At 44.4% G+C, this 21,077-nt stretch overlaps 1 protein-coding gene and 1 long non-coding RNA gene across 3 annotated transcripts in view; one reads left to right on the top strand and one right to left on the bottom strand.

Annotated features, from left to right (window-relative positions):
- The window catches only part of LRP8 (LDL receptor related protein 8), a 152,811-nt gene that overhangs the window by 17,930 nt on the left and 113,804 nt on the right, over nucleotides 1-21,077 (bottom strand). For both annotated transcript variants that reach the window (XM_052665766.1, XM_052665768.1), the window contains exons 5-6: nucleotides 5,252-5,614; nucleotides 171-293 (exon numbers count right to left, since the gene is read on the bottom strand). In XM_052665766.1, coding sequence (XP_052521726.1) covers nucleotides 171-293; nucleotides 5,252-5,614 — 486 coding nt within the window. The remainder of the gene's footprint in view (nucleotides 1-170; nucleotides 294-5,251; nucleotides 5,615-21,077) is intronic.
- Nucleotides 5,515-10,984, top strand: LOC128072226 (uncharacterized). Its single transcript, XR_008202177.1, has 3 exons — nucleotides 5,515-5,637; nucleotides 7,054-7,147; nucleotides 8,051-10,984. It is a non-coding gene; the product is annotated as an uncharacterized LOC128072226 (long non-coding RNA).

Genomic DNA, 21,077 nt, shown 5'->3' with positions numbered 1-21,077 from the left:
GTCAGCACAGCCATCTCTCCCAAGCAACCCCACTGCCAGAACGGCTTGCAGCTCTCTGCAGGAAGCAGCCTGTTGTGGCACAGAGGAGCAGTGCAGGCCTCCTCCTTCTGCAGCTCTCTTGCAGTTTTATAAAACCGAGCACAAGGAACGCAGTGCTGTTTTGTACATACCTTGGACACAGCCTGCCTCGTCACTGTTGTCAGGACAGTCGTGCACTCTGTCACACTGCTTTGCTCCATGGATGCAGGTCCCATCCCCGCACTGAAATTCATCCGGTCTGCAGGTCACCAGAGCTTTAAAAGAACACACGTAAGCGTCATCCACACAGCACCTGAACTTTCTGTGTGCTGCTTTTTGTCTGACACTGCGGGTGCTACGTGCCCTCCTTCAGAAGGATCAACTGCTTCCACCAAAGCAACAGGCAGCAGCTACCTCAGGCACCGCCCTGTGCTCCCCGACATTCCTGACCACCCTCTACCATCCTTGTATTTTAAGATACATTTTGAAGCATGTTCAGCCTAAGGTCAGAGGCAAGATGCATGTATGCTGCATCTGCTACAGCCAGTATGGTCACACCAGGGATGAAGTGAGACACAGACATGGTCATCTGGGTCAGTGAATGCCTGTGAGCTAACCACAGAGCCTGGAAGGCACAAGAGCTCCACTGCCCCATGGCTTGGTGCTTCTTGGGTTTACAGGCCAGAAACATCTCCATGGTGTCAGGTCAGATTTCAAGCCTGATGCTCATTTGCCCTGTTGCTGTTATTACAGACTGAACACAGATCTGATGAATAGCAAAGTTGGGGAAAAAATAGATCAGACTGCTGTTCTGATCACGCCAAAAACAGCCACGTTTCCCTCCTCAAGTTTACACTGAGACCTTCCCAGATGGGATCTGACTTGCACTGACAGAGCCAACAGGCACTGGCTAGCCAGCAAAGGGCTGCAGCCTGCAGCTCACTGGTAAAAATAGGCTCCTCATTCCTGAGGCACGTTATGTGGCTTATTTCTAAGGGAACTATCTTCCAGATGTTTTGTTAAAATCCTGTTAAGGCAGCACACCCTGGAGAGCTCTTGATTCTAACCTTTCCATCTTGCTGATTGCAGCCTGGTACCATATGACAGAAAATCAGTGCCTCTGAATAGCTGGAGGACGTCAGCACTGATGTTACTACATGGGAGGCGAGAGCCACGTGGCAGATTTTCCTTGACAATTTGACAAACTGGTTCTAATAAAGAAATTACTACTTTCAGATAACCCAAGAAGAGCCACAGATACAAACTGGGTTAGTGTCAATATCATGAAGTATTAGTATGCCTGAAGGCTCAGCGTTATTGATGAAAGCATCCCATGGGATGCAGGATCCAGATTCACAACTGCTGGACTAAGCCCTAGGTGCCTGCAGCCATTGGAGGGTGTGAAAGACAGGAAGAGCTGCAACTGCAGTGCTGCTGTGGGAAGGGGGAAATCCTGCCTTAGAAAGGCACAGTATTCACAGGAGAAAGGTTAGGAAATAGCACTGCTCCGTGGAAGGGAAAGCCATGTGGACTACAGTCGGAAAGAGCTGCAAAGCAAGAATAAAATTGCATGCAATAAGAGCAGTTATGGGACCAGCTGTGTCACAGTGTTTCTGCTAACAAACCCAGATACAGAAATGTAAAACCTCAGCACGATATCCAGCAGCTCCAAGCCAAGCACCTGGGAACTGCTTCTCTAATGAAGGAGAAGGGGAGGTGAAACTGGTCTGGGAGAACCACAGACCTCAGCTCTGGAGGTGGCAGTCAGGTGCTGCAATGAGGCTGAGGCACTTCTGTCTGAACCATTCATTTCCCTGGCAGAAACCCTGATGGTGGAGAGACCACTTTCCCTGTAATGCAATCCCAGCTTCTTCCAAGCTAAACCTCGGCTGCTGCAATCCTTTCCCTAACGCCTCGCCTCACATTTCCTAGCTACTGTTATTTCTGATCTTCACCTCCCAACATAGAAAAGTTCACCCTTTCTGTAGCAACTTCTGTTCTGTGGAGACAGGATGGGATGGTCCTCTGTTTCTGACAACAGGCGTTAGTTTTCTGCAAACTTGCTACATGCAACTAAAGCTACCAGAGCCTGGTCTGTCCTAGGGCAGAAGCAAGTTTCCAGTTTACGAAGTAAATCTGCAAGGCAATGGCTGCAGATTGGAAAGGCTCAGGTGGTAGAGGGACTGCAAAACACAGATGTGGGACTGTACAGCATCTGCACAAACCTCTTTCTTCATGAAAAGTCAGAGGACTGGAGACCAGGCTTCGTTTCCTGGCTTGTTTCTCATTCCAGCAGAGCTGTGGAAGTTCAGACCTTTGAGAAATGGCCCTTGAGCCTCTTAATGAACATCCAAAAAGAGCAGATACAGTGACAGCTCTTCCTCATCACAAAGGTATCAAAATGAATATACAGCATTTCTATACTTTGGTGAATTTCTCAACAGGAGAAGGGAGACTGTGATGATTATACTCAGCTTGGAGAGCACACACATGAGGGGAGAGGGCCAGGAACCTTACTGTCCTGAAGCTGGGAGACAAACCCATCTCAGCATCATGAGCACAGCTGACAGCAGGCCACCACTGCCCAAAGCAGAGCAGTGTCCCAAGCACAGACATGAGCTGCACAGTTCATTTTCCACAAGTTGTTCCGAAAACCTCTGTGCTATTTTCTATTTTAGGGGGTTTAAATCAGTGACATTTCAGTTCTATAGTCACCTTTGCAGCTCTGCAAATTAAAACATGGAACAGTTTACCAAAGCTCTTTTAAATTAACTGGCACACTCAAGCAGACACACTTCATTTGCAAATATGGGGCACAAAGCTGTACTGCTCAAATTCAGGAGTTATGTTCCAGATTCTAAGTCTGAGCCTCTGTTTCTTCTGTCTTTTGCTTCTTTACCCCCCAGAAGGTCAACCGAAGCTCAAGAAAACTCCAGCATTTGCAAAACACATTAGTTCCATTTTACTGACAGGGAAACATAGGAAAGTGCGAGGTCAGAGATCTGTTTTCTGGCTGTCAGGTACTGGCATTATTTATCCTCCCTCCTGGGTTGCAGAGGATGTTTTAAAATCCAACCATTTGGAGAGTAATAAATCTAACCTAATGCCCATTTTACATACATGTGCAAATATTCACACATATATTTACACATACATACTAGGGAAAAAGCAACCATCCAATGTGCTCACACAGCTTCCCTGAAATGACTTCTTCCTTCCTATTTATTTGCTGGCTTCGCTGCCAAAACCTGTTCACCAGCTGTCACCCTTCATTCCTGCTCTACTCGTTTATCACCACAAAATAATTATAACAAATATCCGGTGATGGCCTCATGACTTTTTTTTTTAAAGCATTAACTCCCATCTTTGTGTTTTATACAATGCAAAAACCCTAAGAGGGAAGGCACAGTGCTGGCGTCCTCAGTTCTGATCAAGTCAAAGCCAGCAGTTTGTGCCGTTGCTGTTGTGAAGGGAATGGAGTTGTCACACAGCTGTAACTCCCTGCACACCACGCAGTGCTGATCTCAAAAAAGAGGTTCTGGAGGTGAGAAAAAAAAATTATAATAAAGGACAATCCCTAAACTCTTCAGTCCAACAAGGGAACAGAGACGCACTCAAATACCATTTTCTTACCCCAGGCGTGTGCACCCAAGCTACAGCTTTGGTTAGGATGGGGAAGCAACATCACTTTTGCCTCTGACCCAGTGGACTCATTTGCATTCAGTGCCATGGGTTCTCTGCTGGCTGCTGACCCAGAGATCCCCTGCCTGCAGTGTCAGCAGTGACAGGGCCGTGCAGCTCAGTGGCACAAAATCCCAAACTTACACAGGTGCAAAGTAGACAAGCCTGTACAAAGGAGTATGTCAGGAACTAAAACGTGGGGCTCTGGAGTCCCACCATTTCTTGGCTTCCTAGATTGAGAGCAGCAGAAGCAGCACATGTGTGTTCCTCCTGGGTAGATAAGCTGTATAATGTGTGTGTACTGAGAGTTAGCAGTGCCCCCAGGCACTGAATCCTCTAGTCAGGGATATAATGGTCTCAAGATTTCTTCTCTCCTCAGCCACGTTTCCTCTTTCCTCCACTGGCTGTCAGCACTGTGCTGTGCTGCAGCCTTGTCTGGCTGTGTCCTCTGCCCCACAAAGGCTGCCCTGGGGAAAGTGGAGGTTTTACTTGGTGAAGCTGCTCTGTAACAGGGCTGCTGTCACTGCTCTGCTGCTCCTCCTGGGTCCCTGGTCTCATCAGAACCAGCTCAGCTGGGCACCTGCTGAAGTTTGTCGGGCCTTACTGCCTCCTCTTGCTAAAGGAATCATCAAATTTGCATGTCTGCCCCAAACAGCATCTGATTGTTCCTCTCCTTGAAGGGCTCTTCCATGCAAGCTGCTCTAAGGTCACCAGCTGAGACTCAGTGCTGTGCTGGTTGTGGAAAGATGGTGCTGGAGAAGTTGGACATTTTCACACATACCTTTGTAAAAATGACTGCTTTCTGCAGCTGCTTGCTGCCTTCTTCCCAGAGGTCAGAGCTGCTAAATATATGTAGCTGTATAAATATTTTATTTTATTCCTGTCTTGTGATTATGAATATTTTAGCAAAACATTTTGCTCTTGTTTTCTTGCCATCTCCCTCCTCAGATAAGTGACCAGCTTGAACAGGTTAGTGGCTAAAGTTGGATGAAGCCTTCAAAATACTGTGCACACCAACAACACCATGTTAAATGCATCAAGCCAGCTGAAAAGAAATCCATTATGTATTAGCTCTCGTCTGTAACTGAGCCAAGCTCAAAGTGCATTTCAAACTGGATTATTCAAAGGTGCTGCCTTGCTTGGTATACTCAAACTTCAGAGGTAGAAAATTAATTATTTTTTTTTCTGCTGATCACATATTCCCTTTAGCACTGAGGCTTCTAACCTGCAGGCTGTGACCCCACCGTGCAGCCTGAGGGCTTTAAAAAGTTTCCCGTTTTCTCCATTTCTAGTGAAACAGACCTTCTCTGAGGCATGGTCCCATTCAACAGTTCTTGCAGCCCCTCTGTGAATCCTGACAGAACGACAAAATAGGAGTCTGGAATACACCTAATGCTGCTGGGCTGAGCACCCGGCCATGCCTTGGGGCACAAATGCTCCTTGGCAGACAGGTGCTGCACAGACAACTTGCAACAAAACCCTGCCTGAAAACACAACCCAGAGGGGCTGCCCTCCCCACCAAAGGAGAATCTCCAGCCCTGCCCACACTCACGGCAGTCCTGCTCATCAGACTTGTCCTTGCAGTCTTCGTCCCCATCACACTTCCAGTTAAGGAGGATGCATTCGCCATTGCCACACTGGAACTCGTGAGCAGCACAGGTGTTGAAGGCCTTGGCATCGTAGCCACACCTCTCTACAGACTCATCTGAATGGTCCTCACAGTCTGCCTGGTTGTCACAGACCCACAGCTCTGGGATGCACACGCTGTTGTTGCACTGGAACTCATTGGGGCTGCAGGTCAGAGGGGAGCATTTCCTTTCATCGCTGCCATCACCACAGTTGTTGTAACCATCACACACGAAGCTGATGGAGATGCACGTCTTGTTACTGCACTGGAACTCATCAGGAGAACAAGCTTGGGAAAAAAAACCAAAACAGGTGAGCTGCGAGGTCCCCTATCTACCCCCTGCCACTACACTGGCTTTAGCACATCACATGTATCTGAGTAAGGGGAGGGAGAGAGGGCATAAATGTATTACCTTGGCTGTCCTAACCCCAAACTGCTTTCCCAGTGGTAAACTACATAGCAAGGAACAGGTGAAGACGCATGGGGCTTCTCCGCAGCTGTGATACGGTGCACATCCTGCCCCCAGGGTGTGCTGACCCAAGCTGGGAGCCCAGCTCAGGCTCTCCCATCACCCCTCTGGGCCACGGGCAGCCCTGCAGGAGAATGGGCAGCTGGTAAAATGGGGCACAAGTGCAGCACCGCCCTGTCCTTTTGTATAAGGAGACACAGGGAGGGCTGGAGGAGCAGTGGTGGGTGCTGAGGGCTCACACAGAGCTGAGCTTTGCTCCATGCTGACATTAGCAGCTTCCTGGCTTTCACAGGCACAGAATCAGGTTTGAGGATTTCACAGTGTGCCTGGTTTTGGACATATTAAGTGGGATGTGTAGGGTAAATATTTAGTGAGGCGAGCATCAATTTAGCTGCAATCTGCCAGCAAGGCCCTTTACAGCACACTGAAAGCCTTCCCTGGAAATCACAACTCAACATTAACACACAAATGAGACATTTGTCAGATCTGAAGCTGAGTGGTGTACTCTTGCTTGCAAGCCTGATGGACAGCTGCACCAGAGGAGCCTACTAAAATTAAGATTTCAGGTACTCCAACAACGTGCACTTGGCAGCCACTTTGTCTCATCAAGTTATGGGGGAACCAAGACTCTGAAATAAATTTGCTCCAAGTGCTTTTAATCAAAGCTAATTTCGTCAGTTATTTAAAAAAAAATTGAATATATGTCTGCCTCTACCCTTCCGGGCACGTATAAAAAAGTTATGCATTTTATAAATTACAATAAATATATATAAATAAATTACAATAAATCAAATACTTCCTCTAATTGCACTTAGGAGCCTTTTTGCCTTCAGTAACTCCAAGCCCGATCTCCATCCAACAGGGATAAATGTTAAAGAGAATCTCAGCTGTGCTCTGCTGAGTGCCCAGCTTTCCATCAGTAACGACATACAATGCAGTGGTGTGTGGTCAGCAAAGGAGCATCCAAGTTCTGCCTGGTGCAGGCAGGACATCCTAGAGAAGTGGGAGTGTGGGTATTTTTGGGCACAGAGAGGGGCTAACCTGTCTCCTTCTCCAGGCAGTGAGGAACTGAGATCAGACATCTAACATTAGGAGATGCATCCCTCTCACAAGGACCCAAAACACAATCAGCCTGATGGAGAAGCATCTAAAAAACCCTTCCACGTGTCAGAAGTGAGACTAAAATGCTGCAGCCTACCCGTAATTTCAGCTGATTTTCTTCACTCAGCATACTTTTCTATCCTTATCCCATAACCAGAAATAAAACGAGCTGCTAATCCTACTGATCAGCACGTGGCTGTATGATTTCTTCAAGTGATGAATAAGATGGAGCTACCAAATGGAAAACTGAGGTAAGAGTTAAGATTTTAGTAACCTATTTGAAGAAGGAGGTGATGGATGGGAATATTTCTAAGTCTATGCACAGTTACTCTAATAGATGAAGGCTGGGAAGTAGAAACTGCTTTTCTGGCATTATTTTGATCAATCTCAGAAACACTGTAAGCAAAATTTTCCACAGTCCTTTGATCCCCAATTTTTGGGCAAGGTTATAAGGATTTGCACGCTCCAAATATGCATTAATTTCCCTTCTCACCATCCCTTTTCCTGTGTTGCTTTCCTGCTCCCACCTCCAGCATTCCTTCTGCCTGCATGCGTTTCCCTCTGGAAAGAGATGGGTAAACCTCTGTGTGGGATTCACACAATGGAAGTCTGCACAAAAGCTCCTCCTCTGCACCTACAAATCCCACTGCTGGTGTAAAACTACTGACAATCACAGCCAGAAAAAAAATAGAAGCAATTCACCTTTTGTAACCTCTCATGAGGAGACTTTTCAGTGAAGTTGGTGAATCTCTAGCTAGAATTAACTGCATTGCCATGCTTATTTTATTTCTTCTAAAAAATTAAATTTGGTGAGCTGACAGCACTAGAGACATTTCTGTCTCCAAGGATGAAGCACAGCCCATTGCTGCTGCTGCTTTCCCCCTTCCCAACCTTGTAGGGCTCCACTTCCATGTCTCACTGTGGGGGAGCTCTGTGTCTTCCCAAAGCACTACAGAAGGCTGTTCCAGGCACCTCCTGGTTAACTCAAGAAATACAAATGCCTTCTCCTTCTCTTACAGACCTAATGGTCTTCAAGCCAATTGCCTCACAAGTGCCTGGAGCACAGACCTCTGTCCCAGCTGGCTCTCCTGTGAGCCATAGGAAGGCAGATTCTGTCCCAGTTCCACTCACCCTTTTGCTGTCTTCTCTGACAGCTAAAATCCACAGGGCATGCAAGGATAAAGCAAAGTCTGCAGCTTCCAGGCACTTGGGGACTTGCTCAAATGGGCAGCAGAAGAGGAAAGCTGCTTACAATCCCTGCACACCGATGCAAGAGCCAACATTTTCCTTGGGACCTCCTCTGCACCGTCTGAAGAACCTAATAAAAAGCAGTGCTAAAATTACCTTACATAGGCAGCTGGAGAGATGAGGATGGGGGAAGTAAAGTCCCAGGGACAGCTTGCTTCACATCTCCTTTCATAAATCTGTCAAGGTACTGGGGCAGTCCCATCACTACAGCATTTCACTGCCTCCAGAGCATTTTGATAGAAATGTCTTGAATAATAATTAAATGAGCACCAGGGTATCTTTTCTTTGACGTGAGCAATTTGCTTATATTCTCTGGTTCTGCTACCTGTCCTATTAAGAGTATGTCTGTATGAAACAGAGGATACAAATATTAGCCTTCCTCACTGCCAAAGAAATTAATAAATGTCATACCCTCAGATGCAAAGTCTCCTTCAAGTATGAAGTGATCCCAGTAGAAATACTAGAAACGTTTGGCAAGAAGAAGAGTTTAACTCACTGGCTTCAAAGCAGTAAATAAGCATAATTACAAAAGCCATTTTGTAGGGTACAACAATCCATTAAGATTCTTCAGGTGATTTAGGAAGAAAACATCACATCTCAATGAATGCACACTTGCTTTGGCTTATAGAGAACGTATAGCAGAGGTACTCTGCATTAGTTGCTGCCCTGTGCTATAGTGCAACTGGCACAGCTTTTGCTGGGCAGCCCCCAGCTGCAGCCCTGTCACATCTCCTGGAGAGTGGAGCAGCAGCAGCCTTTGGGTGGAGGAAGAAAAGAGGCTGTGGTTGTGCAGTTGTGTTTTGGTTCTGTTTCTCTGCCCTGAGCCAGGATTTAAGCAGAGGCTTTAATGAGCGCTCCAGTACAGCAGCGACAATCCTAGCTCACCAAAAAACGGAGATAACTCTACCAGAAGCTTTTAAAGTGCTTATAAAGAAAAGCAAAATGCTGTAAAGACACAGGGCACACTTTAAGAACTGTAATTTCAAATATATCTCTGTAATTCTACAAAGCGGATCCTCAAATCTGGATAAAACTCCATGTGTGACATAAGCAGGATATCCATCATTAGTAGGAGCTGGGAATGGTGTACAATGGACTGCTTCCGCTGCTAGCTTAAATTAAGGATTTGAAGCTTTTCAGTAAGAATTTGATATTTTAATACACTTTTTTTTTGTCAAAAAAAAAGCAACTTAGCTCCTCTTGAAATTATACACGACTTGGAGAAATAGAACTATTTGGTAAAGTTTGTGGCAAAGCGGATGACAGCAATTACTGACACCAAAGAGAAGAAAATAAGACAGATGGTGGCACTGCAGCTTTCCCACACCCTTCCTGAGGCAACCAAAAAGAAACACAGTTCTTGTTTGCTTAAATCCAACAGCGGATTTTCTCAGGAAGGCAAGGGGTGATTTGCACACACTAACATTCGCAGTGGGGAAAGAGAGATCTGCTGCTGATTTATCACAACTTGAACACTGGCCAGAGAGGCTGTGGACTTGGAAAGCCTTAAGCTGTGAGGTTTAGAAGTGAGCTCCATCCACACGGCTGCGGCAGCGCAGTGCCTGAGCTCCACGTGCCCAGGTACTGTGCATAAAGAGCTAATCCTGCCGCCACAGCCCACATACATTAATCTCCAAGCAGGACTGAGATAAGGAGGTCACGGAGCCCAGACTGAATTAAGTTGGAACTCTCAGCCCAGCTACCAACGCTGTCAGTGCGTTAGTTTGACTGAACTAGGATTTATTTCCAAGCTTCCCTGTACCTATATTGCTTGCTTTGTCTGCTGAAATCGGTGCGGTTACCGAGCACCTGAATATCTGACACAGATCTCTGGTCAAACGTCAGCCTTTAAAGCACGGGTTCATCCCTGGAAGGCCAAGTTTCCCACGGAAAGCTGCCCTCCAGGAAGGGCAGGGACAGACAGAGGTAAATGAAGACGACCTTGAAGCACATTGCTGGAAGAGCTGACAGGCCTCCCATGGAGGGAATAATGCGGCTGAATTGCAGTCTCACTGCTAACGGTGGTTGTTGCTATGGTGATTGATACCGAAAAGCCCATATAGATGAAGGCTGCAGAAGGAATAAGTAATTCCTGATATTGTTCAAATCACTAATGGAGCTAAGGAGCCATTTCATGCACTCCTGCAAATTAAGATTTGCATGCACTCGCTGCCTTCGCCACACTGCTCCCCTCAAACACCAAGGAGTTATTTTCCCCTTCACCATGATGGTATTTGTGTAGTATTGCTTCATTACAAGGGAGCAGCCAAATGCCAAAGCTCCTGCTGACACATAACCAGTGGTTCAGAAATGTATTTACTGTTACAGAATATATATTTCTGGACAATCGTATCTTCATTCAAAGTGCTTTTCTGAAAGTAGAATTAATTATGAGTTCATAATTTATGAATAGAAGCAGCTTATGTAAAAAAGATTTGCATGCTCTGAACTTCCCCCATTTACAATGTCATTTGGGTGCAACGAGGCTGCAGAACTCATTCCTTCAGTCTCCTCAATTTCACTCCCTACTGGGAAAGCGCGAGGAAGTTTATCACAGGTTTTTCTGGTTAAATGACATCACAGTAAGAAGTGACATCACCAGTAAGAGTCTGGTGTAGAGGATTTAGGGGCAAAATAAAACCGCTTAGGGAAAAAAAGGGATGGTCAGAATACCAAAGGTATTGAGCAAAGGTAACCTTTGCTCAAATCACAGCCACCCCACAGGGATCTTGTGAGGATAAAGACCTATCATTACTCCTTTATATTCTGATTGAGATGCAGTCAGCTGAATCTGAATGGAGATGTTTTGTACTTGCCAAATTTAAATGGAAAAAAATAAATGCTGCCATGTGTTTAGTGGTGTTTTGTTTTTTTTTCTGACTGAAAATTGGAAACCTGTATGGGACATCAGCACTACTATTCCACAGACATAACTTACCAAAGCAGCAATTTTACAAATTGCACCAATCAGGCAAATTCCTCAGAAGCACCCACTGACATCCCGGAATCTGGCAGCTGCTCTGACAGCATCAGCTGCCTGTTTCTGAGGAAGGTGTAAGTGCACTGCTTCCAGTAACCAGCACAGAGCATCACTTACCACAGCCTCAAGCCTGTGCCAACACAAACCAAACCCACATTACTCCATATACAGACCTCCTGGATTCAGCAGGACCCTGTGGGCTGTGGGATGGCTGCCCATGCAGAGCTTTCTGGGCAGTCAGGAGCTAATTTTGCCATTGCTGGGTTCAGATCACAGATACTTTCCCAGGATTAGTCTGCTCCCATAGATTTCACCTTCTGTCCACAGGGCAGACTTTCACTGTGTGCTCACCTGCTAACACAGAAATGTGGGCTATCTTCTCAGCCTGATTTTACCACGTGCAGGCCTATCTGTCAAAACCAGACCCACATTGCCTCCCTCTGGGTGTGTTCCTGAGCCACTGGGCTGAGCAGGTAGGGCACAGAGCCTGCCTTCAGCTTGGGAATCCCTTTGGCTGCAGCAACTGAGAGCTCATGGGATTTAACTTGAATGAGTAAAGCAGAGCAAAGCAGTGCTCCCATTGCAAGCAATGAGGTCAGTGCCCTGTTAAATCTCCACTTCCACTAATTTAGTTTGCTTGATGGGAATTTTCTGTAAAAAGAGATATTTCTTCTTACTGAAGTCTGCTTCACTGTTAAACTCAAATTTTCACTGCATTTAGTACACAGCACCATTAACTCTTTTGGAGGACACACGAGGCAAGGAGTTACCACAAACCCTTCTGTAACATCTCACCCAGCTTACCCAGCTGTCTCTCACAATTCTCCAGGACCAGGGATCCAACACAATGGCAATCATAAAGATCCTTTTGAAATAAAAGAGTTTGCAAGGCACTGATAGGAAGGGATGAATACTTTAAGGAAGAAGCACAGAGGATACAGCAAGACAAACAGCAGGATTCAGTGCAGCCAGATTGAGGGTTATGAATATCTGCATGGACCGCAGACACCAGGCATATGAAGACCACAAGGTAGATTTGGGAGGGAGAGAGACTGACAGCTTCTTTAGGAAACAGCCAACTCCTAATTATCCTTACTTACGTGACATTAGGGGCACAGTTATGATACAAGGTAAGCAATGTACCCCAAATAATGCACCCATAATTCTACCAAAAAAAAAATAAATAGGCAATCATATTTGGAAAAAAATGCCATAGATTTTCCACTCAAATGGAATATTAAAGCACTGAATGACACTCACTGCAATTAAAAGTGTAAGGGTCATCTGGTATCTGCACTCAATTTAATAGTACTGAGGCTTCTAGGACATCAGGTTTCGCCCTTCCACTTCTCCTGCTTTGAAATGGAGGGCAGCACTTGGCTGAATTTGGGCTGAGAAGACAAAGCAATTGTACAGCATGAACATTTATTTTTAAGTTTCTGGGAAAAAAGGAGTGTAGATATGTATACTTCATTGAGAGCTAAACCTTCCCAAGTCATATTTTATCAAAGAAACAAATTTATTTGCAAAATATAGGTAAAACTAATCCAACCACTTTATCTTCCTATTTGAATACAGCGTTTCAGCCACAAAGATAATTTTTAGATGCTGTTTCATCTGTTAACATGACTCACAAAACAGCTTCCTCCCCATCAAACACTACACGACCCTCTCCTGCGTAGGACTGCACTGAGTTCAAGCTAGCTCATTCTGATTCATATGATTAAAATCATATGCTCAGGAAGAGCAACTGTTAAGCTCTGTTTAATTAGTGTAATGCATATGTACCCACGTCCACTGAAGGATGGAACTTCTACCCACGGATCTGCCACCATAGCACGATCGTTGGAAATCTCCTTTAATTGTCGGTGCCATTAACATATCTAAACAGATTCTGTCCTTTCAGATGGATAAACTCAGAATTACTGCTCTGTTCTTATGAAAAAAGCACTTTAGGGATGTGAAATACAAGTGTATTCGCAATAAAATGCAATTTCTTGGCTATTTCAGCTCCAAGAACTCTAAACGTTGACAGACTGCCTAGAAGACAAACATCAAGTCAAACTCTGCTCCTTTGATAGCGTGACACACAAGATGGGAAAGCAGCTTTTTGGTGTATGCATGCGTAGCATGCAGTCCAGAAACACTATGCTTTGGTTTCAATAAAGCAAAAAGGTTTAAATTAAAATAGCTATTTCATGCCACTCTTCCACAACCCTGTAAAAAAATTATCATTTAGGATCTGCAGGAATGGGTGTGTGAGAGCACTTGCAGCGCGTTCTCTTCGCATCCACTCTTTCTTCCTGGTGCACCCTGCCAGGAAAACATTGTAGGAGTACCACATTTGGAGCTGCCTTCTTTTTAGGCCGTGCTCCATTCCTGCGTGTACTGAAGGATCAGTTACTCAACATACTGGTACAGACAGTTCAGCTGAAGCCGAGGGATCAGCACTGTGCAGATGCGCACAGGCAGCCTGCAAAGCTGCCCCACAGCACCTGCTGAGGTGAGAAGGCACCGCTCCACACTAGGGAACCCTTCTGCAGAACGGGTCTGTAATTCCTTATACCTGAACTTCACAGAGAGCACTGGGGAAAGGAAACCCTTCTGCAGACAGAGCCTTGGCAGAGCTCAGGCCGTGGCTTTCGGGTTTAACTCCTGACATCTGCAGTGACTGCCTTCCCCCTGACCTCAAGCTGATGCAGTATTTTCCATTTAATTACAGCAAGCACCCAATGCATTAACAATGAGAGTACCTTCATGTTTCTGTAGGAATGCAATTAAAGCTAACTGCCAAGCTCGTTTTTCTTGCTATTTTGTTTTGAAGGAACTAAGGATAAATATGATTATGGGATGAGATTTTTCCTATGTAGCAACGGGGATTTTTCTCCAATTACTACTGCTTTTGAAGGAGCTCTAATACTTTAAGCAGTGATAAAGTGGCAGCTGTACATGTTTAATTTCTCAGAGCCAGGGCATAATGCATAAGCATTAATCCCTCCAGCTGTCCAGTAATTAAACATCATGTAAAGCCCAGAAGATATCATTGCTGTGCTACCTTATCTTATTTATGATGGACTTTCATTTATTAAATCTATAATAATTTCCTTCCTATTCTCAGAAATGATTGCTGAATTCCTCCACCAGGTCAAACGTACTCAAGTTGCATCTACCTGCTATACAAATGACAGTAATTTTAGGCCAGCCGTATTTCTTTCCACCACCTGCTGAAATAAACATAAATATTAGACAAACATTCTTTCAATAAGCACAAATGCAATAGGATGAACTTTCACACCATTAAGATTCAGTTTCTCAGGGAGATTGCGTGGCAAAACCCAATCCTCTGCGTTTGATTTCCCTCTGAACTCAGTGAGGAACGTGACATTACTCTGCACCTAGCCTGTTAATGAAGACAACAAACAGAATTCCTAATTTTGAGGAAAGCGTGTATTAATCAGGCTGCAAAGGAAGACCAAGGCAGCGCTGTATCACTGCCAAAGGAAAAGGCTCTCAGCAGGATCTGCAGAGAGCTGGCATGAGCAGAACTGGTACGGCCAAATGCTCGTAGATGGCACTGGAAGAGACTCTTAGATGCAAAACACAGGCACCTTTACTGCATCCAGGAGAAAATGACAAGATGACACAATGATCCTCATCCCTACATGATGGAACAATTTCACTGTCAACAAAAAGGTGAGATTTTCCAATTCATGTGAATGTAGGGGCAGGAACAATGCAGAGGAAGATGGCTTTAAATCAACTTTGTTATTTCCTCCCTCCAACTGGCTCATCACCAGGTGGATTTGCTAGAGGGATCAGACCAGCTTGGTTCTGCTTTCTGCCAATGGCTCTCAAGTGATGTCAGGGCTGCTGAACAGCCTTGGAAAGAGCTGACTGACTTTTTTCTGCAGTCAGATGCTCCAAGGAAAGGACCAGACACTGCTCTGTACTGAGAGTCACACATGTGCCTGGAAGCTTTGCCTGAGGATCTTAGAAATTATGGACACCATGGGAACCTGGAGCTGTGAGCAAGGACACGGGGCTTACAGCAGGCAGGACTGTGCTTACTGTTGCTTCCTCCATTAATTTAAAAAGTATTACCTAGTTTGCTCAGTTTTTATTGAGCACATTGTCCCTTGGGACTGAAAATCCAGAACTAATTCTGAGATATATAGTAGACAACTAAAAGCTGAAGGATCAGAGTTCAAAAGTCTCTCTATGGACTATCAGACAAGTGAAAAAAAAATATCAGTCTTTCACTGAGTAGAAAATCTGGAGTATTAAAAAGTTGATAGGAATGGGGACTAGCATATGAAAGTTAAGAGAGAACTCAGTCTCTGCTGCTGCCACTGAACGCAGCTCTGCTCCTCTTCCTTACTCATTTGAAAGAGCAGCATATGCCAATATTGCACTGGGATGACATGCACACACATATAAAGATTCCTAACTTACTTAAAGCTTAGTAAATCAAAGGTGTGTTTACATAAAGCTGTAAAGAGCTGGGATCAGCATCCTGTGGGAACCAGCAAGCTCATCTCACAAAGGTGCACAGCAAAAGCAGGTGAGAGATACAAGTACACAACTATTAGATGCACAGATGTGGGACCTGTGAGCCACTGAAACATGCTCAGGTTCAAAAGAACATCATCCAAGGGCAAACAACTCAGTACCCTACAAACAGAATTTACAGATTTCACAAAATGCCGTTGCATGTCTGCAGATACACTCTTTTGGGAACATGAAGCTTTGTGTCTGAGAAGAGTAAAGATAAAACACACAGAAAGGAGAAAAAGGCAAAAAATGCAAAAGAACATATTTAAGATTCTTCTGCCTCGTGTAACACAAATACAGCTCCCTTCTCTTACAGCAGAAGATAACCTCAATAACAAGGCTGTATCTGCCAGGAGACATTCTTGCAGGAATTCCTGGCTCTCTGGGACAATGACAGGAGATCACTGTGAGATCACTATTCTTACCTGCATAAGTGCCCATGCATTGCTCTCTGTGCTATACTTATAGCATATAAATAACTCACTGTATATATATTTATAAATAAATCACTGTATGGGAAAACAGTTTATTAGTGCATCAACACATCATTACGCTGTATCTGCGACAGAAGAGGGGAAATCGTACAGTTCCTGTCCCTTATTTGCAAGACACAATTTCCATATGGGGTGCAAAAACTGGTCCAGGTGAGAACCAGTAACAGGCTGAGAGGAGATGGGGCCTGCACATGGCTCTCACTGCTGGCCACCCTACGCATCAGATCCATTCATTAAAGAGACGCAGCATCCATCGTGGGCTCCATCAGGAGAGGGGTGGTCAGCAGGGACAGGGAGGTGATTGTCCCTCTCTACTCGGCTCTTGTGAGGCCCCACCTGGAGTACTGTGTCCAGGTGTGGAGCCCTCAGTACAAGAAAGACATAGAGATCTTGGAAAGGGTCCAGAGGAGGGCGACTAAGATGATCAGGGGGCTGGAGCACCTCCCCTATGAGGACAGGCTGAGGGAGTTGGGCTTGTTCAGCCTGGAGAAGAGAAGGCTGCGGGGTGACCTCATTGCAGCCTATCAATACCTGAAGGGAACCTACACCCAGGAGGGGAGTAAACTCTTCAGAAGGGCTGACAACAGCAGGACTAGGGGAAATGGATCCAAGTTGAAGGAGGAAAGATTTAGGTTGGATGTTAGGGGGAAGTTCTTCACAAGGAGAGTGGTTAGGCCCTGGAACGGGCTGCCCAGGGAGGTTGTGGATGCCCCGTCCTTGGACGTGTTCAAGGCCAGGTTGGACGGGGTCCTGGGCAACCTGATCTGAATGTGTGTGTTTGGTGGCCCTGCTGGGCAGGGGGGTTGGAACTACATGATCCTTGAGGTCCCTTCCAACCCAGGTGATTCTGTGATTCTGTGATTCTGTGATGGCAGTTCTTCCTTTCTAAATCTATGCTGAGATGCTCCCTGCATTCCTAGGCAGGTGACAAAACACCAGTCAGTGCCTCTCTTAGCAGAGATTTAACAAGTTCTGTAGTAGTTATTAACCAGAACGATCCAGAGTTGTGATGCTCTCTCTACATGTGGACTCTCACATTTAATTTCTCTTTTTAGTCTCAGTTAATGTGTTCCTAGGCTTATCCAAATGATTTTGATGAAGATGAGGTATATCAGGAGCAGAAAACCTTGACCACAGAAATCAGGCTAGTAAATTCAAAACTGCTCCTACATTCTTAACTCCTTGCTGCCTGTTTTAGAGAAGCAAACCAGACTCAGGACTTACTGTAAAGACACAGCTCGCCTCTGCTCCAAAGAACCAAAAAGTAACATCCTTTTCATGTATTTTATTTTCAAAAAGGCAGATATCTGCATTTCCAAAAATTGTTTGTGCACTGAAAGTCAGCAGCAGACTTAAAGCCTACTGCTCAAACTGCTGGAAGTGAATGACTCAGGCAGATGGGCACTCACCTACCTACATGCAAGGATTAATACCCACAATTAATCCCTGGTGCAATTACAACCTGTGCAGACACAAATCTGGATCCCTAATCACTGTTGCTTTATGCAAGGCAGATTAAACAATTTACAGCTTCCAATACTTCCTCAGTGGAAGTTTTTCCACAGGATGAAAACCTTACAATTTTTAATTCTTGTTTATGGATGAACAACAAAAAACAGAACACACACAAAAAAACAACCAAAAAACCATTTCTTTACCATCCATTCAACAATGGGGTCAGTGTCTGGATTCCTCCTGAAAACACCACTGCCTGCTAGCAGTACAGACCAGGCCTAGCAGCTCAGCTAAAGCTCTCTCTGTCATCTCCACAGAATTTTTTATTCTCATGGATTTCATTTGTCACGTTGCTGTTTCTCCCTCCAGACATGGCAAACTGGACCCTTGTTTCACACTCATCACCTTACTCTCAAGGCTAGGTTTTAACAGGGCTGGATTCTGCTGTGGGAGATGAGGAGCTGGAAGAAGTACATGACTTATCCAATAGTTTGGGATGATGCATTTTTTTCAACGTACCTGCACTCATATAAGTTCAGAGCTTGCTAACTATGCTGATGAACCTGTTGTCTAATGAAGGCTACACAAGGACACCACACAAGGCTACAAATTCTCTCACTTCTTTAAGTGAAAGATATCCTGAGCACTGCTGTGACAAATCCATCTCAAACCATTTTAGGGTGCCAGTAGTAAAAATCAACCTTCAACAGTGACAGCAAAGGAGGACAGCGGTCTGCAAAGTAATCCACCAAAGCTGTGGCCAACACAAAGCATTAAAGGAGAACCCAACCCAAACAGAAAAACTCATTTTCTTATTCACTACTTCCCCAAAATTTCTGATCAGCAAATTCATGAAAGAAAAAAATCCATCAAGAATTACCCAACCCAGAGCAGTATCAGAAAAGCAGGTTGCTGGATGACAGAGGCAGACATAGGAAGAAGAACCTGAGTATTCTTGCTTGAGTTTTTGAATGATGCTACTACCATAACCCTTGGTTTCCTCTCTCACAAACTCCTCCCTTAACTCAGACCATGAACATTTTGAGATGGGAATAGGTGCTTGCACAGCCTCATCACAACCAGCCCCTGCTCCTACCTTTGCAAGGCAGTACAACAGTGCTAGATTTATGAATTAGAAAAATGTTCAAAAACTCCACATTTAGCAAAAATTCTTTTGAAGGATTATAATACCAAGAGACAGTTATTGCTATAAAGAAATGGGAGCATCTGCAGTTAAAATATGCCTAGAGTCTTACATTAGCTCAAAGCAATGGTTTTACTGACATTGATTTAGGAAGAGCTTAGGGTTTTTCATCTGGGTGCCTTCACAAGCATTATCTTCAAGTCATCTTCCATTTGTTTATTGCACATGCAAGCTCTCAACATGGCAATTAGTGTAAGCACAAATAAACTCCCTTCTAAACATTTATCTAGAAAAATGTGTTCTTTAAGGATTTTTAGGACTTTAAGGACAGGAGCTTTGTCAGCTCTGTCAGAGGTGCAGCACTAGCTACAGCATGGTGCTCTGCTCCACAGGGTTGGCAAGTGACAGCCAGCAATGAAACCTCATCAAAAATGAGAATAAAGCAGCGAGTGCAGAGGTAAAAAGAAAAAAGAAAAAGAGGTCTGAACCTAGGATCAGCCATTTTCCTTTTTCTGAATCAGGATGATGTGTGCTACTGAGATAAGAGAAAACGGATATAGAAGGATTCTGAATAGAAAAGAAAAGGGAATGTTAACAGAATATCAGATAGGCTTAGTGAGGTTTCATCAGATTTGGACAAAAGGGAGGATAGCAATCAATCCTCTATAAGCCCTCAGAGTTTAAACAACTAACATGTCTGTTGTCATCCATGGCAAAAAAAAACCCTTAATTTGACAAGCATACTCATTGAAAACACACCTAGGACAGCCATTCAGAAGTGCCACCTGTTTCCTTCTCAGACTAAATCTAATGCCTCTGAAAGAGGCTGAGTCACGAGATATTAGTATTGAAAGCCTCTGATGCCTGCACCCACCCAGGAAGCTCAAAGTCTGCCCATCAGTGCCTTCCTGCCCCGTCCCCTGGCCAGAGGATGAATGAGCCACATTCAGACTCAGCAGTGATTTCCACCTTGCACCCACTGAGGTGGCAGCCTACATTGGGTCAATGATAAGGAACTAAGTGAAAGTCAAATTCACTTCACATGAGTTACCCAACAGCCATCAGAAGACGGTAGTTTGTCCTTAGATTAAATTTCCACTGTACAATCCTACATGTGCACTACAACTGTAGAAGATGAGCAAGGCTAGAAACGCTGAAACATCCAGAAGGCAAACACTCAGCTTTTTCTACATCTGTTAATAGCAAAATTATGCTGAAATTATGTGGCATCTAGAACATATTTAAATTCATTTTGGGGGCCACCTCAGAGCCTTGAAAAGAAGAACTTCAAAGCAAGCAGTTTCAAATGAAGGGGTTTTTTTTTAATAAATAATAGACTCCACGCAACAACTCCTACTAGCGTGAGCAGCAGCATTAAATTAGTAGAGGTATCCACCAGTGTAAAATTGTTATAACTTCATTAACTCCTACTGAGGGAAAAAAATCTTACTTTGCTTGCAGTTACATTTCTCTTCTGAGCTTTTCTCTAAAGCAGTTCAACAACAAAAAAGCACATGCTATAGAGAGAACATTTAGGGTTTCATACAGATCACTGCTTTTGAAAACTGCCAAAACATAATTACCTTAAAGGACAAAGGATTAGGGCACATTACCAATTTATCACATCATAATTAATGAATTAGGAATGGTCCATGCACAGGCACTTAATTTCACATGAATTAGGAGGCAACGTGAGGCAGCCTATGCCTTTTCCTTGCAAGTGGAGTTAGTCTGTGTGTGGTCAGAACAAGCAGAGAACTCATCATATACACAGTAACCTGCATCCGTTACCACTGGACTACAGAGTCACGGGCAAAACAGAACAGAGATGCTTTGGAAAACTTTATGTCTAATCTGTATTGCACTGAATTAGTGATTTATTTTGAAGCTTCATACACAGTTACACAACCTCAATGGAAAAACGATGTGGATTGTGAACTGGACAGGCATCACAGCTCAAAATTCAGTTTTCAGATGAAGAAACATCAACGTGTGTTTGTATGTACTCAATTCAAGCCTCTCACCAGTAATCTGAATCACACAAAATGACAGAAACAGTGACAGGAGTGAATAACTATAGGGTGATGGCAATCACACAGAGCAAGAGATACTTTCTTAATAGCCTGGGACTATTTATACAAGGAAGTAAATAATGACAAGTAATAACAATACATAACTAAGAGCAATACAGGAATGAGATTTTACTTCTGCACAGTAATGGACAGACTGATATTCGCAAAGTTCTGGTGGTCTGTATGAAAACAAAGTTGGAAAATGAGCTGAGATATCAAAGGGAGCCACAAAAATGA

Source organism: Tympanuchus pallidicinctus, unplaced genomic scaffold, assembly GCF_026119805.1.
Source record: "Tympanuchus pallidicinctus isolate F22 unplaced genomic scaffold, pur_lepc_1.0 scaffold7, whole genome shotgun sequence".
Taxonomy (NCBI): Eukaryota; Metazoa; Chordata; class Aves; order Galliformes; family Phasianidae; genus Tympanuchus; species Tympanuchus pallidicinctus.
Note: the sequence above shows the minus strand (reverse complement) of the source record. Positions and strands in the feature narration are given on the sequence as shown.